The 15,000-nt window shown below is 45.6% G+C and overlaps 1 protein-coding gene across 1 annotated transcript in view; it reads left to right on the top strand.

Annotated features, from left to right (window-relative positions):
* Positions 1-825: 825 nt before the first annotated feature.
* The window catches only part of LOC134469245 (prospero homeobox protein 1-like), a 30,741-nt gene continuing 16,566 nt past the window's right edge, over positions 826-15,000 (top strand). Inside the window, exons 1-2 of the mRNA XM_063223392.1 lie at positions 826-1,641; positions 13,634-14,807. Of these exons, the coding sequence (XP_063079462.1) occupies positions 13,683-14,807 (1,125 nt within the window). The 5' untranslated portion in view covers positions 826-1,641; positions 13,634-13,682. The remainder of the gene's footprint in view (positions 1,642-13,633; positions 14,808-15,000) is intronic.

The raw sequence follows: 15,000 nt of genomic DNA, 5'->3' as shown, positions 1-15,000 counted from the left end.
TGAAAGTGGACTAAGTGGCCAAACGAAAAACATCCAGGCACACAGTATTTGTTGTCAGATGGTCACTTAAGGCGGTAAATAATAGCATGATTGTCTTTGGTGAAATATATAGGCCATTTTTTTACCCAAAGTGTACTAAATAGGCCTAAACATATGTTGTGCACATACACCAACAATTCTCAACGGGCGTTGTCAGCCTGACACACATCTAGGTGAGTCGTAGCCTTGTCTCCTCTACACAACACAAAGCAAACACACGACAACCCCTTCCTTCTGACAATAAAGGAGCAAACAAAATCCAACATTTGACATTTGAAATATCCTAAACTGTCAGCTATAAGTAGCCAACATAAAAAAATCTGTTGTGAAATGTGTAGGCTATATTGGTATTTACAATAATAATTGGGTGTAGCCTACATTGCACAGCAAATTAATCTGGAGCACAGAGTTAAGGAGAAATAAAAACGATAGCTTGTGGCGTCTAATGGTGATCTGTGAAAAAGTCTGCTCGTAAATCTACGGTACGGGATGCTGATGCTCTCTAACGAACACTGCTCCCGTATCTACAATTTGGTCCCGCATGCATGAGCGACTCTGTGCACATTAAGGCGAGCTGACAAGTACCACCGGCCCGCGTGCGCGGCGCATTCTTTAGCGCTGACGCACAGCTGAGCTCGAGCGGCTCCCGAATGAAGCGCTCAACACTTTCCCCCCTATACTCTCGAGCGGTCGCCCCTTTGGCCACGTTAGCACGTCGCTGACAGGGACACATTCGAAGCGCGTGCTGACTGGGTCTGATTACGGTACTGGAGGAGCATGCACAAAGGGGAGAAGTCGAGTTGTGCTGAATTGCAATAACACAACACGAAATATTATTCATATTCTGTTGCCCTTCATCAACTAGCCTAGTCTATTTAACTGTACCCAGTTAATTGAAAAATAAGGCAATTCGTAACCTTTGGTCACACCTTTTGTTTCAATAGTTTTAAATGTTCAAATAGTTTAAATGTTTATTTTAACATCTATATTCTTATCCATTGCTTATTGCCCTTGCTATAGATGTTCTATTTGTGGTACTGTAGGATAATTAGATGCCTTTAGTGCCGGTACGGGGAGTGGAGCGAGCCCTTTGTCTACGGTCTGCTGATCTGCTCACACAGATACACTTCAGTCCCACTGCCATCCTCGCGACTTACTACTCCTCGCGACTTAACTCCTCGGTCAAGTTCAGTGCGGTAGCCGTCCCGAGCCAGCGGGCCATTCTTATTGGTAGCTGCGAGCGTTACATCACGCAGCTGGTGACGCGCGCCTTCCTGCTTCCTTCGCGAGCGTCTTTAAGTCAATCTTGTTGGTGGAGAGCACTGAGAGCGCACGAGAGCGCAAGAGAGCCTCTGTAGACTGCTGAGAGGAGCCGCGCGCGGGGAACTTCACGCCATTCAGAGGAGAGTCCCGCACAAGAACATCACGAGTCGCCTACCGTTCCTGGACCTCCCTCGCTCTCGCTCGCGCTGTCTCGGTCGCCTCCCAGACTGACTGTCCAGCAGCTCCAGGGCTCGGTGCTAGAGCGAGGCTCGGCGGTGGATTTCCCCGTACCGTACCGGGGGAGAAGAGAGAGGCGAGCATTCTGTAGTGTTGTTCGAAGTAAGTACAGCGACGTGGCATTGTCCTTGCGCTGGTCTGTGTCTGCCGCTTGTAACGTTGTTCAAAGGCAAAATGGAAAGCGACTGACAGACTGGCAGATCATCGAGCTCCTGTCCTCTGGTAATTACGTTTTTTTTGGCTCGCTAGGGCAGTTGGAGCCGTTTGTGAGTTTTCATCGTGACGAAGTGAACCTGGCAGATCAGATCCCCACGCAGGTGTCCCGCTAACGGCAGAGGAGGCTGCTGCACATTTAGCAACTTTTTTCAGGTGTTTGGGGAAGAGAGGCGAGCGCGCGCGCGTGAATGTGGTGATGAATTTGGTCAAGGTCGTTTTTTTTCACTGGCCGGTGTGTCTATTGTGATGTGCAGCCCCCTGTTGTAATAGCATATGGTCATTTTGTGTGTGGTTGTTTGTCCTGCTGTATGTTAGGCGCGCGCGTGCGTGTGTGTGTGTGTGTGTGTGTGTGTGTGTGTGTGTGTGTGTGTGTGTGTGTGTGTGTGTGTGTGTGTGTGTGTGTGTGTGTGTGTGTGTGTGTGTGTGAGAGAGAGAGAGAGAGAGAGAGAGAGAGAGAGAGAGAGACTGTCTCTCCCTCGAGCCGCTGCAGCTCCCGACAGAACTCGTGCCATTGTTCGTACATCAGTGGCCAAGACTGCCGACGGAACTTCGCCAGATAGACAGCGGTATAACTGATTCTACACACACTCAAACATGGTGGATATAACACGTATTTACGAATACATCAGTCATTTTATGATTATTATCGAGCTGTCGTGCTCTAAAACACAGTTGTGTTCTAATATGTTTAACAAAAGTAGGCTATAATTTAGGTCTGTTAAGTTTCTTTTTTTGCGCGCTTCTTGGCATTTACTTTAAGGTGTTTTTGACTGGAGCAATGACGGTCTTTAGCTGGATTTTTGTTTGATTTTGCATTTTTTGGCAGCAGGGGTTCGATTTGATTTGAATTGATTAGATTTTATTTGTGTGCGCGCGCGTGTGTGTGTGTGTGTGTGTGTGTGTGTGTGTGTGTGTGTGTGTGTGTGTGTGTGTGTGTGTGTGTGTGTGTGTGTGTGTGTGTGTTTTAGGGAGTGCTTGACCGTAGGGTTCTGTGGACATGGTGCGAGCATCTTGAGCAAAAGTGGAACAGGGAGCGCGTGGTGGAGAGGAGCGTGGTGTTTGGGCACAGCGAGCGGCGCAACAGTTTAGTGTCATGCTCATCCCATTTCTCCTTCAATTAATTTATATTCCATCCGTTGCTATTGTTAGTGCTGTTGGTTTGAATCTTTATAGCTTATGTAATGCTTTTTTTCATTCTGAAATAGTTTTAATTAAGATTTATAAATGGAGATCCCCCCTCTTGCTATAGCCTTTGTCAGCCCCTTTCGGCCTCACCATTGTAACCACTGTTGCGCATGAGCATGAAACATTCCAACATGTATAAAACGGCATTATCATATCAGTATCACTAATATAGGCCTATTGGATATCTGTGCTCTTACTGTCCTTGTGGATACAGACACAACTACTAAATGTTTAATTTTAGTAAAAGTTCATTTGGACGGATTTGATTTTTCTCTTTTATGTTTGTGTGCACAAGCGAAACAGGTTGTGTGTGTGTGTGTGTGTGTGTGTGTGTGTCTGTGTGTGTGTGTGTGTGTGTGTGTGTGAGAGAGAGAGAGAGAGAGAGAGAGAGAGAGAGAGAGAGAGAGAGAGAGAGAGAGAGAGAGAGAGAGAGAGAGAGAGAGAGAGAGAGAGAGAGAGAGAGAGTGTGTGTGTGTCTGTGCAAGCACACGCGCATGTTCTGTAAGTGATGAGAGTAGAAAGACCCCTGAGGGGAGAGAGAAAGTGTGTGTGTGTGTGTGTGTGTGTGTGTGTGTGTGTGTGTGTGTGTGTGTGTGTGTGTGTGTGTGTGTGTGTGTGTGTGTGTGTTTGAGTGTGTGTGTGTGTGTGTGTGTGTGTGTGTGTGTGTGTGTGTGTGTGTGTGTGTGTGTGTGTGTGTGTGTGTGTGTGTGTGTGTGTGTGTGTGTGCATACTAAGTTTTCCTTTTGTGCTGCCGTGACTTCCTGTGACATCCCACCTCATGGGACAAGGTGTGTGTGTGTGTGTGTGTGTGTGTGTGTGTGTGTGTGTGTGTGTGTGAGAGAGAGAGAGAGAGAGAGAGAGAGAGAGAGAGAGAGAGAGAGAGAGAGAGAGAGAGACTACAGTAAATGTGTGTGAATAAGTTACTAGTATGTGTGTGTGTCTGTGCTTCTTTGTGTCTGTGTGCATGCATGCATTGGATAGAGAGAGAGCGAGAGAGAGATAGAGAGATGGAGAGGCTTCACGTATGAGAGGTTGTGAATAAGTGACTCTCTTTCTCTCTCACTATGTGTGTGTGTGTGTGTGTATGTGTGTGTGTGTGTGTGTGTGTGTGTGTGTGTGAGAGAGGGGGGGGCAGAATCCTGTCTGCCGTAGAGCCATTAGCCATGCCCGTGATGGCCAAGAGATGATCAGATCTTTGCAGCGCAACAGTCACAACTTGAATTTGAAAAGCATTCCAGTTACAGATGATGTTTTTGGTAGTGTCTCCTGCTTCACATTGTTTTTACTTTAATTGTATTACAATGCATGGTGAGATAGATTAATTGATAGACTGATAGAGATAGAGTTATTGACAGTGTCATGTCTACCATATTTGACTTTGTATTTCTGTTCACAATGGTGATATCTAACGATGAATAGCCCAGCTCCTATGTCTTTTTAAAAAAAAAGATATTTAGGGGCTTTTTGCCTTTATTTGGGATAGGACAGTGAAGGACAGACAGTAGACCAGTGGGGAGAGAGATGGGGAGGGATCTGCATATGACCCGTGCCCGAGTCGAACCCCGGTCACCAGCATATCAGTCTAGTGCCTAGGGCTGGGCAATATGACGATATATATCGTTATCGTGATATAAAAGTGTATATCGTGACCTTTCTCTTATATCGTTTATATCGTGATAGTAATTTTATCAATTTTCTACAATTCAATATCATTTCATTGCATTTCATGTTGTCACAATACACACTATAAGTTAATGTAACTGTAAAAATAAGAATAAAAAAATCCATTTTAATGAAAGGTTGTTTTGCGGCATGAAAAAATAAAGAGCAAATAAAGAGAATAACTGAAAACGTATGTAATAAGCTAGTTTCACGCTTCCGGGATTAGTGGGCGGGACTTAGCGTTATTGTGCATTCCAACTTCCGGCAGCTGATCTACAATAACAATGGCGCAAACTAAGGCAAGATGTCACTGCTCGGTTCCTCTGTGTTCATCTAATAAACAACGCCAACCATACTTGAGGTTTCACGGATTCCCGACAGACCAAGTTGTACGAAAGATGTGGATCACTGCTATTAAGCGAGACGAAGGGGAAACCTTTAAAATAAAACAGGGAAGCACCTACGTTTGTAGCCGGCATTTCCACGAGTCAGACTACATTACAGGCAGTGATAGTGGGCTGCTAGCGCTGGATAATTTTGCGCCTGGTCGTCGCCTAAAAGTAAATTCTGTGCCCTCCCGCTTTGAGTGGAACAACTGGGGATTGCCGACCAGGGAGTCCGTTTATAAACGGGTCAATAAACGGATGGTAGACCGTGAGATTTCGCCGGACCTCCCCTCGGAGCAAACACAGCTATGGGTTGCCATGGAGGAATTATCAGCGTTGGTGGTCCGTGAACATGGCTACGGAACTGCACCAACACCAGGTATGACATTTTTCACTCTCAAAATGTTGCTTTACCTCCCGATGGTAACATTCAAGCAGTTTTTAATATCAGAACCTTACATAGGCCTACTTTCTTTTGTGTCATACAGGTGCGCTGGATGCTGCTGCTGAACGCATACAGCAACTAGAGCAGGCATGAAGAAAGAGATGTCACTGCTAAAAGCAGAGCTGGCCCAATTGCGATTTAATAGATTTTGCATTTCCGATAAGGACATACGATTTTTATACACGGTTCACGTCAAGGGATGTTTTTTGTGACTTCTGGGAGGCCATCAAACCATCTGCCACCCAGACTTGTCTATTGGTTCGAAGGCGCAAAAAAAGGCACAATCATCTGAGCCCCTTTCCTCCGAGTCCATCGCGCAGACTGCCCCTTATAGATGAGTTTTTTTCTTTCTGCTGCCGAATTGCCGCTGGCCTGCCAGAGAAGGTGTTGGGCCGACCTGTTTGAGGTCAGTATGTCCACTGTCTCCAGGGCTGTCATCACGTGGGCCAACTACCTCTACCTAATCCTTGGATCCCTTCCCATCTGGATGAGTAAACGGCAAATCAGGAACACCATGCCTACCAAATTTGTGCAGTAACTGTCCAAATGTCAGAGTGATCATCGACTGCACTGAGGTGCGATGCCAGTCTCCATCATCACTAACTCTTCAGTCAGAGCTGTTCTCTCCTTACAAGAACACAACAACTTTCAAGGGCTTAATTGGGGTTGCCCCATGCAGTGCTGTGACTTTTGTTTCGAGTCTTTTCACTGGCTCCATCTCTGACCGAAAGATAAACAGAAAAAAGTGGTCTACTTGAATCTACTCGAACCAGGGGATGGCTGCATGGCAGACAAGGGATTTCACCATTGAGAAGAAGCTGCTGAGTGACCGTGGGGCAACACTTATCATACCTCCCTTCAAGATGACTGGTAAGTAAGCATGAAATGTCACAATGAACATCTCAGATTAAAACTGTGAACAAAAATGTAATCTATATGTGCTTTGGCTTCCCCTATATGTCTCTCCCTCACTGAATTAGCACAGTAGAACTAATTTCCCACCTCTAATTACAGATCAGTTTACAGAAGAAGATGCTCTAAAACACAAGCAATTGCCCGGCTTCGAATCCTTGTGGAAAGGGCAATACGCAGAGTGAAGGAATACCAGATCTGGCAAGACACCATCCCTTTGACCTTGTCTGGGACAGTTAACCAGCTGTGGACCGTTTGCTGTTTTGATGTCCTTGTTTCCCAGGGACCACTTGAGTTAAAACATTACATTTCCTGTTGAATAGGCAACCCCTTTAACATTGTAATATAATAAACTGTCACATTCCTGTTGAATACTCCCCCCCACACACACACACCAACACCACCCCTAAAATTACTTTGTGAGATATTACCTTTAATAAAAACAGAATAACTTGTAAACTGCAATCTGTAATATGTAATGTTAAAATAGATGTGTAATGTTAGGATATACTTGCGTAATCATGGAAACCTTTAGTCGTGCACTTCATTTATTCATGAATTCTTTCAATAATCATTTGGTTAATTACACTTCTTTGGGCAAAAGATAAACATTCATGAATGTACCAAAAAAGTACACGTCCACCTTCTCCTTCATCTCTCCAATCAATTCATCATCCCTCCACTCTCGTTCAATCCTCCACTCTCGTTCAGTCCTCCTTTGTATCCGTAATGAAATCGCACCAACTCAAGCCAGTTACTGCATGTTGGCCTTGAACCTGCCAGTAGTACTTGTGGTTTCTCTTAAGTTTCGCCTTCCCATTAGTAATTTTTACATGTCCTGCCTGTGTGATGTTTGAAATGGCTGGGCATTTCACCTCAGCAAGGCCAAAACATGGAATTTCATTTGGGTCATATACCCTTGCATCAGGGCTAGCCCCCAGGTGAGGAGCTTGAGGGTGAATGACTAACCCACAGCGACCCACATTGACATTGCACACCTGTGCATAGTGCTCCAGCACCTGTGGCTCCCGCTCCAGCCCCCTCTTCATGGCAGGAGTCTGGCGAGTGCCCTTAAGTATTCTCAATGCCAGGGACTCACCAGAGGACACCCCTCTGACGTGGCTAACCTCATAAAATCTACTTGCTGTTACTCTCGGCTTTCGTAGAGCTTGCCATAGTGGGCACTCAGACTGTTCTCTTGTCTGCTTCTCTATGTCACTTGCCATGTTATATGTAACAGTTAAAGTGTCGAAATGCAAAATTTGGATTGAGTTTTTTTCAAATTGTGGAATTTGGGTGGGAAATGTTGAGTCCTCTAAGGGCAGATTCGGGAATGCTGGTGCCTCTGGGTGCTGGATGTAATCCCCACATTTGACCACAGGAGGACACTGGTATGACAGGGGTGAATCCCTCGTGGCACAGGTCCGAACTTGGAGTCTACCATCGACAGCTGCGATAGGCCGTGCAGCACAGACGAGATCAGTGGTTGCGGCCTGATGTTTGTGAGCTTCTCCCCAATAGCCAGCATGTTGGGATCAGGCAGGGGTCCTGAAACAGATAAATATAAAAGGCGAAATGTTAAATTATTGACACGTCTTACAACTACTTTTTGGTTTTTCAAATATGATGTCAAGTGTCAACAGTGGTCATATTAGTTACAGTAGTACACATTACCAGTGTATGCTTGATAGAGTGTTGATTTGCACACGCTCCTGGTGGATGGCTTTGGCTTCCTGACTACCAAGTCCTGAAACCGGTTCTGCATGGATCCCCTGAGAAAGATAAGAAGCAGCCGTACCCAGTTAATTTGTTAAAATACAGTCTTTGTTAGTTAAAATAACAGATTTGTGCTAGGTATCTCCAGTCTGTTTTTTAATCATGTGTGTGCGGGTGCTTCGATTTGTCAACAGTGCCTGGTCATATTTCTTAGGGAACATTGTTAGCAAAGCAAAAAGTGGCATACCAAGTCATCTGGCTGGCAAAAAGACTGACATTCTTCTCTATGTGGTACAGCTCAACACAGCTAAAACATTACCATGGTCCTAGGCCGATGCCATGCTTGAAGGGAGCTTGTGCAGGGGCACAGGTGGTGGTACAGCTGTCACCAGCAGAGACAGAAGTGCAAACCAGGATTTAAAAAATGTGGTGATAGACCTCTAGCCATGGTCACTCAAATCAAACGGCAGACAGCAGCCCTGAACATACAACTTACCTTCAATATGCGATTAATGGGCCGACTGAATAGCAAGGCCACAAGGTGGTTGCAGAGGACCTTCCCTGCTGTACAGCTGCATGATGTTCCTTGCAGTTCTGGAGCTTCAGCTTGGAAAACAATCTACATAAAATACACAGCAGTAATCCGACAGACAAGGTTAAACTAAAATAAGACAAAAAATGCACCAAATAATAAAGAAATGTAAGGATGAGCAATACAAATATAAAAACATCTTTAGAAATCTGGAACTGCCGTAAAGTAGTTAACCTCTTACACTGTTTACATGTTTAACAAACAGGATATTAAACACTTATTATTCAGACTCCTTAACTGCCTAAAATAACCTGCAAATAATGGGGCTGTTCTCGCTTCCTCATTGACCTGTAACACCTAGACCTGACAGCAACCTCCCTGTCAATGACGTTGGAAACTGGTAAGCAAAAAAAGTAAATAGCAAAATGGGAAATTAATTAATGAATCAAAAAGATTAATTCATACACTCTGTTATTGGTTTATGATGTTGAATGTATGTACTAGGACGAGTTAAAACCCACATAGACCTTGGGAGCAGGACCACATAACACAGAGGGGGAGTCAGTTTTCAAACAGGCATTCTCGCTGAACTATTATTATATTGCAATTCTCTCATAACATAACATGACTGAGGAATGGTAGTCTACCCAGAAGGTTACAAAACCGGAGCGACAACGCTACGTAGCAACTGGTTGAAGCTGACTCCCCTCCTCGTTTACATTCTACCCAACAATCGAGCTGACTTTAAAACGTTTTTTTATCACAATACAAGCGAAATTAACTAATTCATCCTTGTTTAAAATAAACAACGATCTTGCTTTGTTGGTTTGGCCAAATACCAATAACCCATACGAACATCTATCTGAGGTAACGCCACAAACTGACGTTAGCATAAGCTTAACCGCTTACCTTCATAGTCGTGAATGAATTTCTCAAAAAACAAGCTGTATCCCTTGTCCAGTTTGGAGCGGGGTGTTGTCGAGTGACGGTTCACCAGACGATGAACGTCTGCAAAAGACAACCTTGGCAGATTTCCCAAAAAACTTGAATAGGCGAACATTGTTTACCTCCGTATACACAGAAACGACAGTATGACAGTTCACCGGAAGTTGGAATGCACAATCGGCCAATGAGGAAGTTGCTACGTAACAAGCGTGAAAATAGCTTATTGTGCTATATCGTGATATATATCGTTATCGTGATATAAAGTAATCCATATCGTGATATTGTTTTTTTTCCATATCGCTCAGCCCTACTAGTGCCCTTTCGTTAGAGCCACGGTAGGGACAAGCTCCTATGTCGTGTTTAATTTTTCACTGTGAGCCTGGTGGCTGTTGGATGTAAATGGTATAAAGTCATGGTGGGACTACGTTTTCTGCTGTTCTGCGGCACAGGAGAACTCACCTCCTTGCTCAGGCATGGCAAGGTGCGTGCTTCCCAACGTGCTCATTGACCGGAGAAAGTGACCAACTCTCTTGACCACATGACCTGTCAAATAACCTTCTGACGTCACTGCTACATGCGAGCAGGCTGGACAACAACAACAACAGCACACACACACACACACACACACACACACACACACACACACACACACACACACACACACACACACACACACACACACACGCACACGCACAACAGTCGGAACAAAGAAAGATCTGTGACCAGGTAGAAAAAGGGAAGGCTTTTGTAGGAGGATGTGGGTTGTCATCAGGGCTTGAAGGCAGTGGTGTAGCGCTAGTGTGTGTGTGTGTGTGCGCACCGCGCTGAGGGATGGCTGTGTGCATTTGTCTTCTCTTTATCTGCTTCTCTGTTCTCTCGTTTCTTCTCTTTTCTCTTCTCTTGTTTTGGTTCTGTTGTTTCGTTGTGGAATTGCTAATCTGCATGTCACTATGCCCCTCTAAACAGGGTAATACAGGTCACACACACATACACGCACACACACAAACACACCCACACACACACACACACACACGCATACACTCGCACGCGCATGCACACGCACACATGCACACGCACACACACACACACACGCGAGCGCACACACACACACACACACACACACACACACACACACACACACACACACAATGTAAGGTGTGTAATTGAGTCTGTGGACTGCGTTGATTATCATAATTTGATGCGCCGCTTTTGTACTCCAATGGCAACGACAATTGTTGCTCCATTTGTTGGAATGAGATCTGGGACTGTGTGTGTGTGTGTGTGTGTGTGTGTGTGTGTGTGTGTGTACAGGGGGTTATAGGGTCAGTCTCTCCAATGCAAAGTAGCGGCCTAGATACCATGCTCTCTCTATCCCTATATCTCCCTTTCTACCTCACTCTCTATCATGCTCTCTCTCTCTCTCTCTCTCTCTCTCTCTCTCTCTCTCTCTCTCTCTCTCTCTCTCTCTCTCTCTCTCTCTCTCTCTCTCTCTCTCTCACACACACACACACACACACACACACACACACACACACACACACACACACACACACACACACACACACACACACATACACAGGCGTACATATGCACACACACACACACACACACACACACACACACACACACACACACACACACACACACACACACACACACACACACACACACACACACATATACACATACACATACAAACAAACACACATTTAAAAGGATGAAATTTGATTAAATTTGATCAGAGTGCTGCATTCAATCTGGTGTGTGTGTGTGTGTGTGTGTGTGTGTGTGTGTGTGTGTGTGTGTGTGTGTGTGTGTGTGTGTGTGTGTGTGTGTGTGTGTGTGTGTGTGTGTGTGTGTGTGTGTGTGTGTGTGTGTGTGACAGATAATCCACACGCAACCCCTACACATCCAGATCTCACCTCCACCCCCAACACGTAAGCTAGCAAACACACACACACACATGCACACACACACACACACGCACAACACACACACACACGCGCGCGCGCACAGCACAGCACAACACAACACAACACAACAAAACACGCAAAGAAATAGGCCACTCTCCCAGTACAGTATGTGTCAGTACATAACTACGTACATGCACAATATGGAAGTAACCACTGACAAAAACCTCTTTTCATCACTTGCCAATTTATCTAGTCGATATTAGTCTTACCAGCCAAACATACACTCACTAGTCAAAGTGGCTAGTAAGTTATCGGTAACACTTTCTATGAAGCCCATATCTATAGCGCATTATGAGCACATTTATAACAACTTATAATGCGCATCATAATCATAGTGCATTATGACTACACTTATAACGCTTCATGATGGAGTATATCAACAGTCATGAATAACTATATCTAGCTTATAATGCATTATAAATCTTAGGATGTTTTGAGTGCTCGTGAATGGTTATAAACTGCAGGCAGTGAAGGGGCTTATAATGCATTATAACTGTCATGATGCAGTATGACTAATTATGATGCGCATTATAAGTTGTTATAAATGCGCTCATAATGCGCTATAGATATGGGCTTCATAGAAAGTGTTACCAAGTTATCTTTTCTACCAGCCAGACAGTTTTTAGAGTTTTTACCAGCATTTGGAAGGTTGGCAGGGACCCTTCTTACAGTATGTGCTTTATCAGAATTCGATAATCAATTTATTATTTTTTGTAAGTTTGATGCAGATCTTTTTCGTATTGGATATGCCTTCAGGAAACAGTTATAAGGACTGTGAAAAGATTAAAAAAAAACACTATTTGAGGCACTCCTTACTAAAGTTAAAAAGCCTTTATTAAATACTGGCTGCAGGCTATTTAATAAAGGCTTTTTAACTTTAGTAAGGAGTGCCTCAAATAGTGTTTTTTGTCTTTTCATGGAAGTTTGGACGCCCAAGTTCTTTTTTGATGAGCACCCTTTATTATTAACTGGATACAGGACCCAATGAAGCATTCCCTTTTCTCTTTTTAGTTATAAGGACTGATTTTATTCCATCCTTCAGATATAGAACACTTTTTCCGAAGTCATGGCAGCAACAAAAGTATCTCTACTCCAATCTACTACTCTACTACTCTAATCAACTATTATTCTACTCTACTGCTTCATTCTACTCCTCTTCAATCCACTACTCTATTCTTTTCTTTTACTCTACTGCAGTGGTTCTCAAACTTTTTCCATCATTCCCCCCTTCAGAGGGTCTGAATACTTCCGAGCCCCCCCACTCCCAAGCAACATGATTACTTGTGCAGACTGATTTTGTGATCGCTGCGCAGAATCAAAGGAAAGGTGACTGGTGGAGATTAAACAAAAAGGGACTGCAGTCGAATGCAGATGTGTGTTCATTTCCTATACTATTCAAATTCATGACAATTAATAATATAATGTTGGTGAGGGCTTTAGACTTATTGACTTATTGGCGAGACAGGAAATAATTTCCTTGGGGGGGGAAAAAACTCAAAATCAGATGTCACACGCCCACCTGAGATGTCTCCGCTTCCCCCCAGGGGGGCTTACGCCCCACTTTGAGAAACACTACTCTACTGTATACCTCTCTACTCCACTCCTATTCCTCGCTACTACTCTATTCCTCTCTACTCTACTATTCTGTTACTCTATACCAGTGTTTCCCAACCAGGGGTACGTGTACCACTAGGGGTACGCGAGCACACCTCAGGGGGTACGCGGAAAAATGTGATAATGACAACTGAATAGAGTATAGTCATACTGGGATAAAGGAATATATATAGACAGCATGGGATAGGTGGTACTCATGGTACAACAAAAAAGCTTAGGGGGTACGCGAGTCAAAAAAGGTTGGGAAACACTGCTCTATACTACTCTACATTACACTATTCTACTGTTGTTCTACTCTACACTATTCTACTCTACTCTGCTACTATTCTACTCAACCACTCCATGTTACTCTACTCTACTACTCTACAGTACTACTTGCTCTTTATTTTTTGAAGCTCCGTCTCATAATAATTTATTTGTGTGCGTGTGCGTGTGTGTGTGTGTGTGTGTGTGTGTGTGTGTGTGTGTGTGTGTGTGTGTGTGTGTGTGTGTGTGTGTGTGTGTGCAGAGTCCTGGGCCTGCTGTGAGATGGCCAAGTGCTAAGGGCCAAGAGCATCATGCGGGACCAAGGGGCGGAGCCTAACCTTTGCCAGCTGACTAAAGAGGAGGAGTCTAGTTCTACACAGCTTAGTAAGGAGGCGGGACTTATCTCTATTCACCTGAGTAAGGAGGTGGGGTCTAACTCTACTCTATCCCAGCTCTACTCTACTGCGGCTAATTCGACGCGCATCAGTAAGCGGCGCCGCGTGGACATCGGCGTGAAGAGGACCGTGGGCTACGCGGGAGGCTCCGCTTTCACCAGCGACATCACTAGCGACATTGCCATAAGCCCCTCCCACCAGGCATCCAGGGCCGCTGCCTTCCTGTTGCAGGCCATGAGCCAATCGGGCGAGGGCGCGCTGGTTACCGAGGGCAACGGGAACGTGCTGCGCAAGCTACTGAAGAGGCAGGCCGACGCCTACGAGGACGCCATGACACCCGTCACCATGACAACCGCCTCCAGTAACAACAACGTCATCTCACAGCTGCTGCACAAGCGCTCGGCCACGCCCACAAACGCCTCCGCCCACAACAGCAACAGCTTCCCAAGTCCCACCTCCGACGAGGGTGTCCATGACGACAGCGGTAGCGACCCCCCCTCTCCCCGCACACACTCACGCACCCTCTCCTCCCCCCACAACGGCCACACCAGCCCCCCCAGCTCAGTTCGCCTGTCGCCTCCCCCAGAGAGGCTGAACACAAACACACACACTCGCACACACACCCTCCCATCTCCAGAGAGGGAGAGGCTGAGCGACGAGCACCTTAGAGCCAAGAGGGCCCGTGTTGAGAACATCATCCGTGGAATTGGCCACTCCCCCAGCACACTAGCCACTCCCACTTCCTCTTTCTGCCCTGCCTTCTCTTCCTCCTCCTCGATGCGGGGAGGTGAGTGTGAGCGCGACGGCTCGTTGGGCGATGCGGGAGAGATGCTGATGCTGCGAGAGAACAAGCGGAAGCAGCGGTTGCCACAGCAACAGCATCAGCAGGAGCAGCAGCAGCAGCAGCAGCAGAGTGTGCGTCCTCAGCATCTCCTGGTGGATGAGCGGTCCCGTCATCGCCTCCAGGAGCGCCGCCAGCTAAAGCATCAGCTGGAGGACATGCAGAAACAACTTCGCCAGCTACAGGAGAAGTTCTTCACGGTAGATACACACACACAAACAAACACACACACACACACAGGAAAAGCTTGTTATGGCAAACACACACACACACATACACACATACACACACATGCAGAAGCAACTACGCCAACGACAGGAAAAGTTCTTGATGGTAAACTCACAGACACACACACACACACACACACACACACACACACACACACACACACAC

Source organism: Engraulis encrasicolus, chromosome 18 (assembly GCF_034702125.1).
Source record: "Engraulis encrasicolus isolate BLACKSEA-1 chromosome 18, IST_EnEncr_1.0, whole genome shotgun sequence".
Taxonomy (NCBI): Eukaryota; Metazoa; Chordata; class Actinopteri; order Clupeiformes; family Engraulidae; genus Engraulis; species Engraulis encrasicolus.
The sequence above is the reverse complement of the archived record's forward strand: the minus strand, read 5'-3'. Positions and strand labels throughout refer to the sequence as shown.